The sequence below is a fragment of the Marmota marmota genome, unplaced genomic scaffold (genome assembly GCF_001458135.2).
Source record: "Marmota marmota marmota unplaced genomic scaffold, marMar, whole genome shotgun sequence".
NCBI lineage: Eukaryota > Metazoa > Chordata > Mammalia > Rodentia > Sciuridae > Marmota > Marmota marmota.
In genome coordinates, this window is record NW_025999853.1 from 30,679,781 (window position 1) to 30,699,775 (window position 19,995).

General features: G+C 34.5%; 1 protein-coding gene across 1 annotated transcript in view; it reads right to left on the bottom strand.

Annotated features, from left to right (window-relative positions):
• Window positions 1–19,995, bottom strand: part of Nav3 (neuron navigator 3) — a 339,372-nt gene that overhangs the window by 236,001 nt on the left and 83,376 nt on the right. Inside the window, exons 2-3 of the mRNA XM_048808249.1 lie at window positions 2,483–2,600; window positions 1,820–1,872 (exon numbers count right to left, since the gene is read on the bottom strand). Coding sequence (XP_048664206.1) covers window positions 1,820–1,872; window positions 2,483–2,600 — 171 coding nt within the window. The remainder of the gene's footprint in view (window positions 1–1,819; window positions 1,873–2,482; window positions 2,601–19,995) is intronic.

Below are 19,995 nucleotides of genomic sequence, written 5' to 3' on the forward strand. Positions count from 1 at the left end.
CTTGACTATTAAGATAGGATGCATCCTAGAAATTACATGGTATGTTAGAGCTAACAAGGAGTAAAAAAATATAAAAATTTCACAAAGTCTTATACTAATGAAAATACTTTCACATATTTGTTGAATCTCTAGCTATAGATGCTTCAGACAAATATCTAAGGACTATATCTATAATCACCAGCTTTTGAGTCTGATTTTTTTTCTGTCATAGAGTACAAACTTACTCAATTATTGGATTCTCTGTATTCAGAATCAAATGGGAATGACAGCAGAGTAGGTAAGAGTCACTAGATTTAAATATCTTGTAGTATGGAACTCGTCTTTTGGTTTGAATATTAAAAGCAAAACCAATGAACGTTAGGATTGAAAAACAATATATGATTTTCTGGGACTATAGAGCTTTTCAATATAAAGCCCTAAAAATATTTTAACAGGTGTCAATCAATGCATGTGCTCTTTATAAAGTTTATGGCAATGCTACTCTGCATTTTTTCAGCTTAATTAATAATAATGTTAATATACATATTTTATTACCACATTCTAATTAAAGCTTATTTTGCAGATGAGAAAGTCAAGGTTCAAAGAGGTTACATGTTTTTCCAACATAACATAGCTATGAGTTAGTAGGGTCTGAATATATTCTATCTAGGCTTGCTCTCAGTAAAACTTTAGAAAACAACTTCAATTAATTTTCAGAGTTATGTTTGTGACCAGAGTAATCGGATCAGGAAATTTCCTTAAAACTGAAATATTGTATTGAGAACCTTTCTTTTATAGTGATGGTTTCATAACAGCGAGAGAGATTTCATGACATCTTTATAGGTCTTTGGAGTGCTTCTTTGAGAGAAAGAGACAAGCTAATTACTCATTCCTTAAAAATAAATCCCTTTTATTATTTTGGATTTCAGTTTTCTGACATTAAGTAATGCAGGTCAGCAGATTTTAAAAGTTCACAAGTTTTTTTTTTTTTTTTCATTCTTCCAAGTATCTGACAATTAAGAATTTATTAAGTTCATTCTAAGTGTCTATTCTGTGCTAAAAAGAAGCCTCATCTTGTAGAGTGTGGCTATCATTCATGATTATATCTACATGATAAAACTTCACTTAAGGCATTTGTGTTTTGGGTTGTCCTATAAAATTAAGTTGTGGCTATTTAATTATAAAAGTGATTTTTATCCCAGCAGTTTATCAGTCTGATTTTATTATAAAACTTGAAACTTTACTAGGTGGTGAAAATAAGAGATAGCTGGGGGAGAGACAGACCTCCAGTTTGAGGGCTTTCTGGAACACGCTGTGAATCACATTTCAAAACCAGTCACTGCTCAGCAAACTTACAACAGCAATGGCTTCAGAAATATTTCGGATAGTGTCAAACAGCCCATGTGCTTCATTGGATTTCTTTATGAACAAAATAAATACTATTCATATATTTTTAAAATGCACATGGCAAATACTGTTCTCACAAATAGTTGTTGAGATAAAAAGGTAACACTTAAAACTGGAACTGAAATTTAAAACCATAAAGAACAGAGACCAGAATTAAATTATCCAGAACATCAGAATGACAAAAGTCAAGGATCTAAAAACACCTGGAAATATGTCATACAGGATTCCGAGTTATTTAATTGTACTCATGTTATCATATGCATAAACTGTATCCATAGAAATCCAGAGACTCTCATGCATATGACAGAGTGTGATCAAATGGTTTCTTCAACAAGCAGGAGGGCATGCCAAGAAATTTCTAACCCATTTACAAATGTAGTTAATTCTGGAAATGATGATAAGCATATATATTGAGAATAAATATGATTCTTACCATCTGAGACTGACTTCTAGGACATCCATTGATATCTTCAACTTTTTCATTTGCTAAAGCCAAGAAATAAAATGAAAGAGAGAAAAAAGGACAACATGCTTAAGCAATGAAGTAAAACAGAAAAAAAAATAGATTTAAAAAGAAATAAGCAAAAATGTTGCTGCTAAATTTACTCGATCTCCCAAGCCAAGTACAATAGGACACACTTGTTAGCAGCCACCAATTCCACATGCACAAATCAAGGGGAAAAAAAAAATGAGTGAGAAGGAAGTTGCTGCTAATTCTTTCACTTGTGCCAAATGACTGCTGACATGAAACCTTTCACAATTGTCCCTGCTGGATCAAGATACAGTTTCAAGGAATCTCAGAGTGTATGAGTTGCTCCCGCTAAAGAAATGCACACATGGGAGACATATGGCTTAATGAAGCATTCATTTCTGACAATTCCGTGTATGTAAAGATACAATTCTAGCTATTGAAAAGTATGGCCAAACCGTCCTTCTCAAACATCCTCACATAAACATGTTTAATTAAATCAGGGGAGAGCCACATTCATCTCCAAGACACATGGAACAATTCGCTATGCATTCTACTTAAACTGTAATTTACCAAAGGGGTTGAGAGCAGAGACTCTCATGCTTCCTCTCAGAGGGTAGGTCTTACCAATGATCTGGATGATTTCTGCTAGCAGTACTCCATCTGCGATGTCCTGTTGCAAATCCTTGATCAGCCGCTTGTGGCCTGATTTTGCTAGGTAGTGGTTGGCCCAGTCAGTGTAAATCTGATGAACAGAGGGAGGGAAGAAGTGAGATGGGAGAGGGAAAAGAGAGACAATAAAAATTCTTAAGACAAATGTTGGATCCAAAGGGAAGCTATTCTGGATCACATTCCAGTTTAAGAAGTCATAGCTCAAAAGGAAATAGTTGTAAAATAATTTTGAAACAGTTCTTTCCCCCACTTATCTCTTGTTTCAAAGGAGGATGATTCACGCTTTCAAAATCAGGGACTAGTCACTTGTGACAGAGCAAAACTCCCCTTCCTGGATGACTACCGAGGAAACTTCTATAGCAGATCAGTTTGGGTTCCTCTCTCTCTCTCTCTCTCTCTCTCTCTCTCTCTCTCTCTCTCTCTCTCTCCCCCCCCCACCCCTTCTCCTATCCGTTTGAAAATAATCCTGCCTGTCAATGTAAAAGGAAGCCACCTGGACTGATTTACACAGGAACTTTATAAAGTTTTGTGTTTTTCTCTGAGACTTTATTGAATTTGTCGTATGAGATACTGTATGTGACAATATTTTGGCATCGTTTTATAAAATAATTACAAATGCCTTCCTGTCTAAGATACTTTGTTTGGACTGTCATCTCTCATTTAAGCCTCTTGAAATGTGTTTATATTAGAGAACATAGGCAGCCAATGTAGTTATAATACATAAATTACAATATAGAACTGAGAAGCAGATTGCAAGCCACAAGGCTGGCAATTTGACATAGATTGGAGGTGACTCTTCAGCAACAGATCAGAATATAAGGAAAAGCTGAAACTGTTCAAACATTTCACAAAAATAATTGTTACTAATTTTTACCTATTAATGCAATATAATGATAACATAACCATAGAAGAAAGAAATAAGCATGAAGATATTTCAATTTCATGCATGGCTCATATGGATATTTTAGTTTAGTACAAGGCAGACCAGGATGTGATGTAACAAAAATGAAAAATCTGAAATGAGAATGGAAGAGGGAAAATAAATAAAAAATATACACATAAAATGTTAATAGAAGCACTGGAATTAGATCTGGGAACATAATGGAACCCGACCATGAAAAGTGAAGGTAAGGGATTCTCCACAGAGAGTATAAAATATGGAAAGGCAGAGGGGCAAAAGAATGTAAGACAGACCATAAACTCTGTGACTTTATGCTTAAAGCTAAGACAAATTGTACTGAAAAGATGAGTTGTCATATTCATGAACAAGGAGTGCCAAGCAAATTATGCAAACTATTTTTTTAAATTTATAATAGATAATTTTGCAAGAAATAAATAACTCAGATGTATAGAACTTAAAAGTGAAAGTTTTCCTACAACTTGAAGCCCCTGTCCACTTGTGAATAATTTGGCAAAAAGAGTTCTAGAATTGGTATGTCTACACCATAACTTACCATCCTACAGCACAGTATGTGAACATACACCCAGATCACCCCCTTCCCCCACACACAATGGAATTTTTAACTAGATATGACTCAAATTGTACATATAGTATCATCTTGCAATTTCAATTTTTTATGTAATAATATTTTGATGGTTCTTCTAAATCCCATTCACATATATTGATTTCACTATTTTTGATATTACGTGATACATTAAACAATCTCCTGCTGAAAAACATCTAATTTGTTTAAATATGCCTTTATTACATATAAGTTGTAAGAGACAGCCATACATATCTGTATCTATCCAATCTATCATATATATGTTTGTATGTATATATACACATGTGTGGATATATATACACGTGTGTGTATTGTATTTTTATAAGACCAAAACCTAGAATTGGGATTGTGAAATTTTTTAAAAAATAGATCCTAGGTAAAAGCATCCTAAAATTACAACAGAAAAAAGAAAGTATTTGCTTTAGAAAACAGAGTGTCTTCTAATGCATATCTAGGAATGGCTAAATTTCCAGAAAGATGTGAATAACTGGATGTACCCATTTACATGATAATATATAGGACATATCCATGATCTCTAAATTGAATACATTAAAGTGTAAAGAAAATTTCTTGTATGATTGTCTCCCAAATTAGAACATAAACTCATGGTTTACAGTTAAATGTTCTTTATTTGGTGGTCATTTTCCTTAACTAAGACTATGTTATATTTGTATGGTTGTATAGTGCTGTGTGTGTATGTGTGTGTGTGTGTGTGTGTGTGTAAGGTTTTATATTGTTCAGAACTTCAAATATTCATTTGATGATGTGCATCTACACATCATTAAAGTGAGAGAATTCTTTGCCTTTCTATTATAAACTTTGGGTTCAAACTTCATTCGTGCCAGTTTCTCCATAGGCAGGAGCCACAAGTGCCATTGCTTAATGTTAAAAGAAGCATAAGGATGAGCAGAATGAATTGGGGAGTCAGATGGAGCTGGCTCTGAAGCCCATCAGACCATTTACTACTAGCAGCTGGGTCCTCAGGCAAGTTATTGAGCCTTTATAACCTTTGATTTCTCATCTCTATTTCAGGATGATAATAATACATTACATCATTATGTGAGGAGTAAATAAGACAGTGCCTGTAAAGTATATGTCACAGGGTTAATCCTAAGAAGAAATCACTGCCATCATTTCCAGCATCTTGGCATTTAGCTTTATTTTGCTATGATAGCTTTCCAACAGATACTTGTGAAAGTTTTTGTTTCACAGTGTATAAATAATTAGAAGACTGGCAATAGACTGAGGAAATTGGGGTTTTTGTTTGTTTGTTTGATTTTGTTTTCTTCTGGAACTACTCTTATCTCTGACTCCTTTTATCTTCCAGTTCACAGGGGGCACAGATCTGTCGGGCCATCTGAACTCAGGAGAATCTATGTAAGTCTGAGGCAGCCATGTTCTCATCCAGTCCTGGAACGTCTCTATTGAGACACCACCTCTACATTGCATGAATTTTGTTTAATGAAGGCATTCAATTATGGGAAAAATACTTATTTAAATAACACAGAGTGGAATTCATTGATAATATAAACAAGAATACTTTCATTCTCTAAGTGTATGTCAATGGTTACTTAGCCTTTATCCAAATATCTCCTAAAACAGGTAGAAAACAGATGGAAAGCCAGCTAGTTGGCTTGAAAATCTTATAAGGGAAGCTTCTGATTTAATGCAAAAATCACTTTTTACTTCTTCCAGGATTTCTTCCAATCCCAAGCTTAAAGGCTTTAACTTGTCCAGTATCTCTTAATAGACTATAATTCTAACTTTGGTGGCAATGAGAGAAATCAATGACTAAGTAAATTAATTGAAAGAAAATTTCTACTTAAAAAGTCTCATACACTTTTAAAATTTAATTATTTTTTAATAAACACATGTATCTTCTAGAAGTAAAAGAAACTTGCCATTGTTCAATGAAATCAGAGAAAAGGGAAACTAGTGTCATTAAAGGGGATGTTATAATCTAGAAGTAAAATATGAAATGATTACAAAGCAACACATAAACATGCTCTTTCTTTTAAAATATTACATACATACAAACATACATACTCATATTTATATTTCGCTTTCTTCTTAGATTTTATGTATGTAAGATAAATAAAAGAGTGGACAAAGTGGAGTACATCTTTTTTTTTTTAAAGAGAGAGAGAGAATTTTTTAATATTTATTTTTTTAATTTTCGGTGGACACAACATCTTTATTTTTATGTGGTGCTGAGGATCGAACCCAGCACCGGGGGTATGCCAGGCGAGCATGCTACCGCTTGAGCCACATCCCCAGCCCAGTGGAGTATATCCTTAAGGAGACAGTATTAAAGCATAGTAAACCTGGTATATTAATGTATTTAAAATTCATTAGTAAAATTTCTGTAGTGCTCTGATAAAATAGAGTATAAACAACCTTGTCAACTTTATTTAGAATCAGTTGTTCACATGAATACAAAATAATAGTGAAATTATGTTCTGTTTGGGGGTTTGAACTAAAAAGTTGTCCTTGGTTAATTAACACACACATACACAAAAAAAATCATGAGTATTTAACCTCTTACCTTCAGTTGAATGAATTATAAAGAGTGTGATCATATATTTTGTAAAATTATGCTATGAAATAATTATGAATTTTAAATAAAGAATGGGTATCATTGGAAATAATATTAAATTAATCACCACTCAATGTTCTATATTTTCTGTAAGTGGGTCATTTGGGATTTTATTTATCTGTGTTTTGATCAAAGGTCAAATATCTAAAGCAATTTTCTTCAAATATTTTGATTAAATGTAATGTTATAAACATGAATTTTGTCTCAATAATAGTATATATATCAGAAAAATTAAGAGAATTAATGAAATTACATTTACTAAAGGGCTACTTAGAAATTTTAGTACAACTGTATATATGATAATTCATTTATACTAATTAAAAATAACAAAATAATAAAAATCAAAGGTACTACAGCATATTTTACATATTATATTATTCAATATGAATTTTAGGGCCTATTATACAATGGCATGCATTCTTTAGGGGAACATTCATTATCACTAAATGTCAGTGCCATTTAATACCCCAGTGGATACTGACTAAACATCTGTTTTCATTCAATGTCAGTTTCCTCATCTATTAAATGGCAATAATATTCTTATCTCTAAGTGAGATTATTGTGAGGATTGAATGAATTCAAAACTTAGGAATCGGGCCTTTAACTTGATATACATTTGTTAAATGTTAAAATATTATTACTAGTCCATTGCTTTAATTTGAAATATATCTACATTAATTTTAATGAGAAGTTTAATTTTAATGTGAGCCATTACCATTGTTGAATCCTTAAACTTAGCTATCTCTCCAAATATAATGAACCTAACTAATCAAGAAAAATTGCTGCAAGTAGTAATGACTTCTGAGCATAGTTCTGTGCCCTTACAATATTGATTTTACAAAGCTCACTTTTCATATAAAATGAGATGGCAAACAGAAGATGATAACATACAGCACCATATTGCTTTTGTGCAGTGAAACTCACTGCAAAACAAAGCAGAAGGTAGACTTTGATTCTCCATAGAGTCCTAAATATCAGTTGGTGATGATTTATTTTTTACTACTGATGATGTAACATACAGCCTTTATCACAGCAAACAGCTCCTAAATGTTTTAAGAATTATTTAGTATTTGATGAGCATTTTATGAGTAACCTACCACTCAAGTCATATAAAAATAATTACAATCATTTGTTATTCCATACATGACTCTGAGGTGCATGTTTCAATGTGATACAATGATTTCATTTTTTTAAAAAAAATTTTGAAAATTTGTTCTTTGGAGGTATATATGACATAGAGAATATTTTGACATATTATACATACATGGGGTATAACTGATTCTAATTAGGATCCCATTCTTATGGTTGTACTGGCATCAAAACAGACATAAAGACAAATGGAACAGAATGGAAGACACAGAAATGAACCCAAAGGCACCACAAGCATACATTGGAGAAAAGATAGCCTCTTCAACAAATGGTGCTGTTGAAGAAAACAGGAAAGCCAGATGTAGAAGAATGAACACTTATCTCTCACACAGCACAAAACTCAACTGTAAGTAGATCAAGGACCTAGGCCTTAGACCAGAGACCCTGTGCCTACTAGAAGAAAATATAGGCCCTGTTAGGAGTCAACCCGGCTCCAAAGACTAACTTCCCCATCTCCAGAGAAGAGCTGTCCAATGGTGAGCCCTGCTGGTTCACATGATCCTTACCCACCAATCAGACTAGCCCTGCTGGTTCACATGATCCTTACTTACCAATCAGAGTAGCCCTGCTGGCTCACATGATTCTTACCCACCAATCAGAAAGCACCCTATGCCAACTGTCAAACAGTTCAACCATTAAACTGTCATAACTGTCAAACCACCCCCGGCTCTATAAATATGCAGAGCTGTTCCTCAGTAAACAGGCATTTTCTCCGACTACGAGCCTTGTTTGTTCTTTCAGGCCCAACTTTCCATCCTGTTGGCTTAGGAACCAACATCCTCCACAAGACTCCTGAAGTCCAAGAATTAAAATCAAAAACCAATGAATGGGATGATATCAACCTCAAAAGCTCTTCACAGAAAAGGAAACAATCAAGAATGTGAAGAGAGAACCTACAGAATGGGAGAAAATCTTTGCCACCTGCACATCAGATAGAGCATTAATCTCTAGGATTTAGAAAGACCTCAAAAAACTTAATACCATAAAACTAAACAATCAATAAATGGGCAAAGGAATTGAACAGACACTTCAGGAAGAAGAAATATGAATGGTCAACAAATATATGAACAAATGTTCAACATCTTCACCAGTTAGAGAAATGCAAATTATAGCTACACTGAAATACAATGATTTAACTTTAATAAGTGATAAATAATCAATGACATGGAGAGAAGTAATACAGAAAGCACAAGCTATTCGCTCAAGAATTTATTTGACTAGAAAGACACTAATTTGTAACCTGACTTGAAAATATATATAAGTCTAATAAGAAGATTTTTAAACACAAGCTGAGCTGGCTTTAACCCTGCATTATTTTATATATTTCTTTTACCAAAAATTCCAGCAATAGCATCACATTCCTGAGAGTACTTCTCCCTGTGACATTCAATCTATTGCCTTTGCAAAGCCATACAGGGTCTTCTAACTGACAGCAGACAGAAATCATGTGGGGGAAAAAAAGTTTCTCTTTTTAAATTTAATTTTACTATAAACTAGAAAATTACAGTTATATATTTACAGGGTACTAAGCAATGTTATGATCTATAAATACAATGGGGCATAATTAAAGTTAATTTACACATCACCTCAAATACTCATCATTTTGTGGTAAGAAAACTTTGAAACATACTTAACTATTTTCCAATATACTATACACTATTAATTGTATTAATAATGCTATACAATAAATGTTAAAAAAAAAAAAAAAAAGATTTTTCTTCTTCTTTTGGTACTAAGGATTGAACCCAGTGGTGCTCTACCACTAAAATACATTCCCGACCTTCGTTTTTAATTTTGTTTTGATCTGTTTTTATTTTGAGATAGGGTATTTTTAAGTTGCTGAGGCTGGCCTCAAACTTGCAATCCTCCTGCCTTGGCCTCCAAAATTCCTGGGATTACAGGTGTGCATCATTATACTTATTTTTTCTTTCTAACTGAAGTTTTGTAGTCTTTGACCATAATCTCCCAAGTTTCTCTGTCTCCTGCCTCTGGTAATTACCACTCTATTCTCTATTTCTGTGAGTTTACTGTTTTGAATTCCATCTATACATGAGAACACACAATGTTTGTATTTCTTGGCCTGACTAATTTCACTTAACACAATGTTCTCCAATCCCATCCCCATTGTTGTAAATGACATAATTTCTTTCCTTTTTATGGATGAATAGTATTTTCTAATGTATATATACCCTGTGTGTTTTTTTATCCATTCATCATCTAATGGGCATTTAGATTGATTTCATAACTGGGCCATTATTAATAGTGCTGCATAATGCTTATTTCAAATCTTTTGGGTAACTACCCAGAGGTGAAATCATAAAATAACTTTATTTTTAATTGTTTTGAGGAACCTCCACAATGTTTTCAATAATGGCTGTACTAATGTACATTTCTACCAACAGTGTACAAGTGTTCCCTTTTCTCTAAGTCAGCACTAACACTTGTTATCTTCTACCTTTTTCACAACAGTCATCCTAATAGGTAGGAGTTAACCCAGAATTTCAATGACAATAATGGGAATTCTACATCTCAGAAAGCAGCAAAAGACCAAGCACACACAGGGAAACCATAAATGGCAACTTAAGGTAGAGTGACCAGTTACATAGGTATTTTTCCCACAGAGAGGAAAATAAATACTGGGAAGAGAATTCGAAAGAAACACAGGTCCCAAGAAAAGGCCTAACATACCTCTTCTCTGTGCTGCATTTCATAATAGCTTTTGGACATGAACAGAGAATCACAAAGCACATCTCCCACAACCGTCTAGGAAAGCATCCATTTTTGTGTCTAATCCTCTGAAATAAACTAAAATTGTTTGAGAGAAAGTAGAGATCCTACCGCATGTGAACTCAGAACAGGTAGGGTGAACACACCTGACACAGGAAGTAGACATAGCTAGAAGATGTGGGGAGAGTTTCTGATAACTGAAGTTAATCCCACTGGTTGATCCTTATCTATCAGCTCAGGGAGAAAAGCTGCACAAGTGAAAGGGAAGAATCTAGAACTGAGTGAGCCATTTCCTCAAAGACTGAGCTTTAAACCAGAAGTGACTGAGTTATTTTGCATAAGGAAAAATAAGGTGTGTTTTTTTTTTTCCTATTGTGCAAAAAATGTGGCTTGAGAGGTGAACAATCTTAAAAACTGTACTTTGGTGCACTGAGTTTTATGACTCCAAAATAAAAGAATTGTGGCACTATCCAATAAAGAAGGTTGGAAAAGTCAGTGTAGGATTAAGACATGATACATGCTGTTCTTCACCAGTTTGATAAGTTGATCACAGGCTTCATTTCCAGTTGCTATTACAGGGCTGAGAGGACCAAGAGATTCAGAGAGTCCATTCCCGTGACTCCTGTAGACTGATACGGTTTGGGTGTGGCTTGTGGCCCAAGGGTTCAGCCTTGTTCCTTAGTATCATCATGTGGAAGTGGGGTCCTCTAAGAAGCAAGGCCTACTGGAGGCCTTCCAATCATGGGATGTATGGAGAGGTATTAACATGGTTCTCCCTGGACACCTGAGTTAGTTCTTGTGAGGGTTGATATAAAAGAACGAGCCTGGCCACTCTCTAGTCTCTCTGCCTTCCTCTTTGGCAAGGTAACTTTTTCCTCTTGCATGTATTCCAACGGTTCTGAAGCCATCTGCCATGAGGTGACACAGCTGGGAGGGCCCTCACCAGAGCGGGCCCCATGTAGTTTGGACTTACAGCCACCAAAGTGGAGCTAAATGTACTACTTTTTACAATAAGTACCAAATTCCAGGTATTTCACTATATAAGAACTAAAAATGGCTTCTAGAAATCTCTCAGTGAGTGTATTGTGTTATAAATATGAACCAATTTCATTAAAACTTTTGATAACATTGATATTGTCACAATATAAGTATTATATTCACCAAATAAATAGCTCAACATGGCTAGTTTATTTCTTAATTTTCATTCCAAAGTTAATGCTGATCTTTTTCATGAAGTTTTTTTAAAAAATTTTATGTTTGAGAGTTGCTTCAAAGTGAATGTTAATGCATCAATAATCATGGAAAATTCAGTAGCTGGAACATGAAGGTAGGTAAATTCTTGAATGAACATGAAATGATGTCTAATAATTTTCTTTTACATTTTTCCGTATTACCACCTTTGTTCTGACCCAGTTCGGTTAATTCTGTCTGCCTCATACCTCTTGACTCTTGTGCTCCATTACTGCTGTAATTGCCCTAGTTGAACTTCTCATCATCTCTCACTCAAATTGCTCTAACAGTCCTAGAAACGATCTCTGAGTTCAGGCAGGCTGAGCATTAAACTTTCCTATACACTACAGCTAGTGATTGCTTTAAAATGCAAATCTGATCATGTAATTCCTACAAAAAAAAATCACATAATAGTTCTCACTTCAGAAAAAAGATTCCTTATGAGACCAATTCATTCCATTTTAAGAGAGAACTGGTTTTTGAAAAATGTCAAAGAAAGAAAAAGACAACTATTAAAGATATATAACAACTGAAGACTGAGAAATGCTATAAAATAAATGAATGAATGAATAAATAAAGCATGCTTGAACAAGGAAAGCATTCTGCATGACATACAAGGATGATGGAACCTACAAAGGAGTAGAGGTATGGAATACAGCACAGTGAATTCAGAGAATAAGAATAGTTAGGGGATGGGGTTGTGGCTCAGTGGTAAAGTGCTTGCCTAGCATGTGTGAGGCCCTGGGTTCAATCCTAAGCACCACATAAAAATAAATAAATAAAGGTATTATGCCCAACTACAACTAAAAAATAAATAAATATTGAAAAAAGAATAGTTCTATTTTGCCAGAGGATGGAAAGATTAGAAAGAAGACAATAGGAATCAGATAAAGGTTAGGTAAAGAGGAATCACATGTAAAATTAAGAAGCCTGTATTAATACTTTAAGTGAAAGTTTATTTTTATGTAGGAGAGGTAAAAATAACAACCTAGGTGCCTTACCACAGATGAATAGATAAAGAAAATGTGATACATATACACAATAGAATATTACTGAGCCATAAAAAAGAATGAATTATGGCATTTGCCAGTAAATGGATAGAAATGGAGAATATCATACTAAGTGAAATAAGCCTATCTCAAAAAACCAAAGACCAAATGTTGTCTCTGATATGCAGATACTAACTCACAATAGGGAGGGGAATAACAGAAGTTCATTGGATTAGAGAAAGGGGAACAAAGGGAAGGAAGGGGAATGGGAACAGAAAAGACAGTAGAATGAATCAGATATAACTTTCCTATCCTTACATGTGAATACATGGCCAGTGTAACTTCCCATCATGTACAACCATAAGAATGGGATCCTAATTAGAGTAAGTTACACTCCATGTATATATGTATGTATGTGTGTATATGTCAAAATACACTCTACTGTTATGTATGTCTAAGAAGAACAACAACAAATAACAGCCTTGCTAACTGGTGTTTCTAAATTCTAAGTCAGATGTAGTTATGAAGGATAGTTTAGAGCAAAGAAAGACTGAATACAGGGAGATGACTTGACAAGGCTTCCTTGTTCTAGATGGTGAAATAAATATGTTTCTGCCCTGTATTGTTTAGAAAATTGTCCTTAGGACACCAAAAATAAAAGCCAAAGCTCAAACTCTATCTTTCATGACCATAATATACAGACATTGAAAACTGATGAAAGAATCATGCACAACTGGGCACAGAGAAGCACAGGAAGATGATGCCCACAGGAGCTTGCAGAGAGAGAGAGAGAGAGAGAGAGAGAGAGAGAGCTGTCAAGGAATATGAACATGTTTACCCACAGAGCTCGGAACAGTTCAGGAAGTGTGCACATCAGATCAATAGGAAGACGGCATGAGTCGGATTCAAGATTTATGTATTACCTGCCTCCCCTCATCCCATCAAGATTCTAGGGGAAATCAAAAGTTGGGTTACCAGGCAGCAGCCAGAAGTGTGATAGCCTGGGAATTAAATTAGAAGGATTAAATAAAATTACATATACTAATGTTGACACTCTAGCAAGTGACTTACTCTTTAGGTACTTTCTCCTTGAGGAATACAGAATGCTACACCCCTCACTATCACTCTGATCAGAAGATTAGAAAATAGTTCTTTGACAACAATAATCATTTCCAAGATCAACAGATATTAGTCTTCTTGGCCACCCAGTAAATTGACCAACAGGACAATGAAGGGTCTATAAGGAATCACAGAAGACTCTAAGAATTGTGTGCACCCCACCACACACCCACAATCACATACAAACAACTTCCAAATGGTTTCTTATTGTCTCATACTTGATGCACAGAGAGTTCCAGGTTACCAGACATTTGAGGAAATTCTCTGACATAAAATACAGATAGCAAAATGGACAGACTAAAAATATGTCAGAATAAAACAGAGTAAAAGGCAGGAGAAGAAGAGAACTTCATGGAAATTATAATTAACAACCTAAACTAGAAAAGAGAGATTATATCCATCAGAAGAAAAATACATATGTACACCTCCACACACATATATAAAAATGCATACATATATACAGACATATTTGAAGATCTACAGAATAAGAAGTTTTGCACAGTAAAAATATAACAGCTAACTTTAAAATTAAAAGCGTGGAAGATTAAACCGAGAACATTTACAAGAAAGTAGACCAAAATGCTTTAGTTGGTTAATAAGAAAAAAATAGGTAGGCATATTAGGGAATGGATCCAGTAAGTCAAATATCAGAGAAATATGAATTTTTAAAATCTGAAGTATTGGAGAAAATTACCAATATGGTCAGTACCGTCAAAAAGATAAAAATCAATAATGAAAATTGGAGGCAAAAAAAAACTATCCTAAAAGCTTCCAAGAGGTGGGGGCACAAAGAAGCAAATCAAAGTTACCTTCAAAGGAACAGAAATTGCAATGACATCAAAAAATCTCTACAGCTCCATTGGACTTTCAAGACATAGATAAACTCCTACAAAATTCTGGAAGAGAGTGACTTTCAATCTTAACTTTTATGCCTAAAGAAACTATCAAATAATAGGATAGTAAAATAAGGATATTTCTTACAAAAATATCGCAGATGAAATATTTACTTCCCATAAACCGCTCACTCAGATGAAATACATACTTTCCATATACCCCTTATTAGGAAGCTATAAGATGTAAAAATATTGGACTCAAACAAACAATTGCTCAAATATAAGAGGAAGGCAAATATATTTCCAGGCCAATAACCAGCAGAAGGCTAGTCTACCTCTTATGTGGCAGACAGAGAACAGTTTCTTCATATTGAACAAAGAGAAATGATGGTACGTTGTTTATAAGAAGGAAATACTCGAATTGATATATAATCTGACAGTTTAAATAATGAAGGAAATCTTACTGCTATGTATTTTATAGAGTTATTGGAAACTGAAAAAATACAGATATTCAAAATAAATTGTCCAAATAAAAATTGAGGCAATGATTATTTGTTCTAGGCAAAGAAACAACAAACGTTGCTCAAGAAAGGGACTGTAATCACAGGACAGTACTTGATCTGACAATAAGTAATATTTATATGACAATAATGACCACAATTAATATGGATTTAACTGAAAATTAAAATACACTGTGGGTGGAGCGGGGAGGTGGAGAGTAGAACAGATTGAACCACATACAACATCTTAAAAAGTTAATAGATGGCCTCTATTTTAATAAACTAGTACATTATAGCATATTACTTGGAAATGTGGACATAAATGTCATTGGAAACTCTTAATGAGTAGAAATCAGTTTTTCTTTTATTGGAGAAGAGATGCAGGTAGGAGAGCAGACAACCGCTCACTTAGTTAGCTGGAAGACTTTTGACACTTTAATGGTTATTGCCTGGTAACAATTAAAATTATTCTTTTAAAATTAAACTATTGAGAATGTGGATAAGAAATGATGAAGCCTTAAACCAAAGATGTGGGGATACAGAAGAGGCATGATAAGGAAACAGAATTGGGGGCACTTAAGAGTAAGACACACTTGGTTTAAGATGGAGAAATCCAATGGTCTGGCTTGAGTTAAATAGATAACTGTGTCTGCCTAAACTTAGCAGACACTCTAAAGAGCCTAGCTTAAAGCTCCTGGGGTTGTTAACATGTAGTCGATCCATACAACACACCCAGAGCTGGGCAATGTGGCGGCTTCCAGAGGCTAATACGAGAGAACTCTAAAAATGCCTTCATTTTTAGGTTTGAAAGAAATACATACATTTCCTTATTTTTTTAAGGCTTGTTTTTTCTGTAAAGATTAAAATTCCACTGTCATCAATATATTATAAATCCGGAGCATGTCACATATATTACTAACAATACATTCATGTGAGAGGTCGCCAGTCTTAAAAAATAAATACATTGGCATACACAAAGATTATTTTCCATCATTACTACATTTAACTGTTTAAGTTCTTAGAAAATTATTTCCTTCCTGAGAAGAGAAACACACCTTGGCATACTATTCTTATTTTGAGCATAAAGCCAGATGAAACAAAGACCATCAACATCAACGTCCTGAACTCATGCACCCAACTCCACTCATCCCTGTGACACTTCTTGGTATGCAGACATCAAATACATCCTTTAATTCGAGGTTCAAATTTTACTGGAACCGATGTTATGTTGATATTTTTAGTGACGATTGCATTTATATTTTCAAATTTGTAGCCACAGTTCATCAGCTTGGAATCTAGGACCATCTCTCTATTTTCATAATGGAGATAGGAAATTTTTAGATTAACAGAAATAGAAACGATTGTAAACTGATAGGAAAAGAAGAAATAGGTTTTACTGAGCTAACTATAGTATGTGCTGAATTTTTTTCATGTGATTTCTTTATAGAGAAAATAACTGAGGCCAGACACAAATGCTGTGATCCATAATCAAGTCAAGCCAGACAGCACATACTGAGAAGAGCCCTGCTTGACACTGTGGGCAGCACAGAAGAGGATCAGTTCCATAGTTTGTCCTTGGGGAAGGAGCAGGGGACAGGCTAGCCAATTTTGAGAGCTTCCTGCGTGTTCTCTGCAATGGTGACTCTCTTGACTCTCCTCCATCCTGCTCACCCAGTGGCATTCATTTCCCTCTAGGATCTTGTGAAGACTCCTCAGCATTCCTTGGGAGTGTGTGTGCTGCTCTCTAATCCTCCGTGCTATTTTTGAATACTCTGGCACCTTAGTCAGCATTTTCTCCTCTAACCTAAAGGATTACAATCATCCTGGGCAATTTCATGGTCAGTGTGGACAATCGATCAAACCATCTGGCAGAAATCGAACACATAATGAAGAACCATCTACCCTTGTCTTACGTGCATGGGGTCTGATTAATGATCTTTCCTCCGACAAAGAACATGACATTTTGTAAATTTTTGAAAAAGGACTTGGATATTATAATTTGACCACATAATTGTGGTAGTAATTTATATTTTATTTCACTTAAATCCTATTGCATTTCCACTGCTACCGGCAGCATGACAAAAAAAAGAGCTACTAACATTCTTTCTCCAAGATGTAGTGTCTACTAATAATAGTGGTTAGAGTAAAGCACTGTTTTAAAACATTTTATTTGGGCTAACTCACTGAATCCTCAAAGTTGCCTAAGAAGAAGGTATCACTATTCCATTTTAAAGATGATCTTGAAACAAAGAGCTGATGTATTTTCTCAAGTTTACAATATTAAGCGATGCATACAAGCCAAACTTTCTGGCTCAACATTTGCACTCTTAACCCATACAAAAGGAAATATTTCATTTATGAGCCTTCCTTACCTCCAATCTCCTACAATTACTCCCATTACATCTGACATCCATCTCAAAATATGAGGAAAAGTTTTCTTTATTTGAATGCTACAATATCTGGCCCTTACAGAGAGCCCTAGGAGAATCCACCCTGATGGCCTGCAAACGCCTAGTAATGCAGGTGACGAAGTGCACTAAAATCTGCATGCTGAACAGTGCCAAAGAATATTTTTACAAAAAAAAAAAAACAGTTTAGGAAACTTGCAGTTCTCACCACTCTTAGGAAAATAAAGTGACAAATACTTGAGGTTCTTTTATCCTTTTTTGTCTAAGTTGATACAAATATGCAAATAAATAAGTAGAAGGTAAAATTAGTAAACTATCCTCCAATGACTGTATGGTATGCCAGAGAATATGTGTAAGAAAATGTTAACCAAACAAAAAGTTAGAAGAGAATAAATGTTTTTAAATCTTGAGAGTTCAAAATTTCCAGGCTTCTGACCTGAGTATTTCTACACAGGTTGCAACATTTAACAGTGAAAAACTGATAAAAACATTTAAGGTAGACCAGTGGTTCTCAAAATGTGGTCCCTGGACCAACGCTATCAGTCACCTATGTAGTTGTTATTGATATAGATTATCTAAAATCTGGCTCAGCCAGATAATACTGACTGAGATGAGGAGGGTGGGGCCAGCAAACTGAGTTTCAATAAGCCCTCGGGATGATTCTGATATGTGCTTGTATTTAAGAACCACTGGCATGGAGGAATGCTATTCACAAAATAAGAGATTAGATTTTAACACTTGAAACTGTCTTTGGACATAAAGTGAATGTATTTTCAATATAAGTGAAAAGTACCAAAAGACTCCTGCTTATATAATATTTCCCTTCCCTCCTAAGCTTCTCTTGCTACCAAGAAAAGCACAGCCAGCCCATAACATACTGAGTGCAGATGCTTTTTGCACATCATCCATTCCTATGCTTTAAATCCTTTAAATTGTTAATAAAGGAAGAGCTCTATCTCAAAGTTGCCTCAAGATAGAGATTTTTATCTATCTATCTATCTATCTATCTATCCATCCATCCATCCATCCATCCATCTATCTATTTAGAGGTGATCAATGGTCAGTTTACATTCACTTAGGATAAAAATGTGGGAGTTGGGAACTAAGAGAAAACATACTACCTGCTGTGCTAAAAACCATAGCGAAATGTAAGCAGAAATAAAAACAGAGCACCCCATGGGTACTAATGCACCTACCTACCAGTTGTTAATAGTCAGCAGTGGTGAAACTTCTAGGGAAAAAAAAAATTAAAAGATGCATTTTCTTGACTTTTTTCTTTCCTTCTTGTTACATGAGATCTAAGCAAAGCTAGATTGTTTAGAAGATTTTGATCCCCTTTTGAAGACATCCTATTTCATTAATACTAGACATTTTAAATATTTAATAAATTATAAAAAATAATATATTTATATTCATGTATCACACATGGTGAGATTTGCCATCTAATTTGCTATTTGTTAAGGGCTCCCTGATGGATCTGATTTTTATTCCAATCCTACACAACATATTGACTTCTTGCAAGTGGTTTCTCTCTAGTGACAAGTTATACCTGCAAATCACCACGGGTAGGGGCTAGATCCACATAACTGCAAGACTGTCAGGCAACAGTGGCTGTTACTGTGTTGTCATACTGCAAAGGAAAACTGCTCAAATAATGAGATAACCACATGACCACAGGCAAGAATCAAGACTTTAAAAGTCATCACATTAACAGCCACTTTATAAACCTCCAAATTTCATCCTGAAATGCTTTCATGTTAAATGTGTCACACTGCTATACTGCTAATGATTCTATTTCAATCCCTTAAAAAATATTGGATATTTTGTTAAGTACAATGGAGAAAAAATACATCAAAAGACAGAATGCTCACTATATGATTTCATACTGTGTTTATATACAAATACAAAGTAATAAATGGAAATCAAAGATTCTCAAGCAGCCAATATTTCACATACAAGCCTCCAGACCAAATTTTAGAGTCTGTTTCCTTATAAACCTATTCCTGTGATAAAAGATATTCCTCAAGAAATACGTGCAGCTGTCTAAAACATTCTTGGAAGATATAAGAAGCAAATATTCTCACAAGGCAGCGAAGGTGATCTAATTTGATGTATTTTCTCCGCAGTCCCTTACCCTCCCCTATTCCCACAAACCCCTAAAAAAGTAAAATTTAATTTTTGGAGAGTTTCAGAAATGGAAAGTATGGAGCCTGGAGTCAGAAATGCTGGGCTCCTTTCCCAGTCCCACCACTTACTACTTGGTCTTGATTTTCCTTCTCTTTAATGCAAGGATCATATCCTTATCTACCCTATCTCACAGGATTACTATAATAGAAAACATCTGCAATAACAGAATGTATTATAGAATATAAGACATCATTATAATAATGAATGGAATATGGTACTTATGAA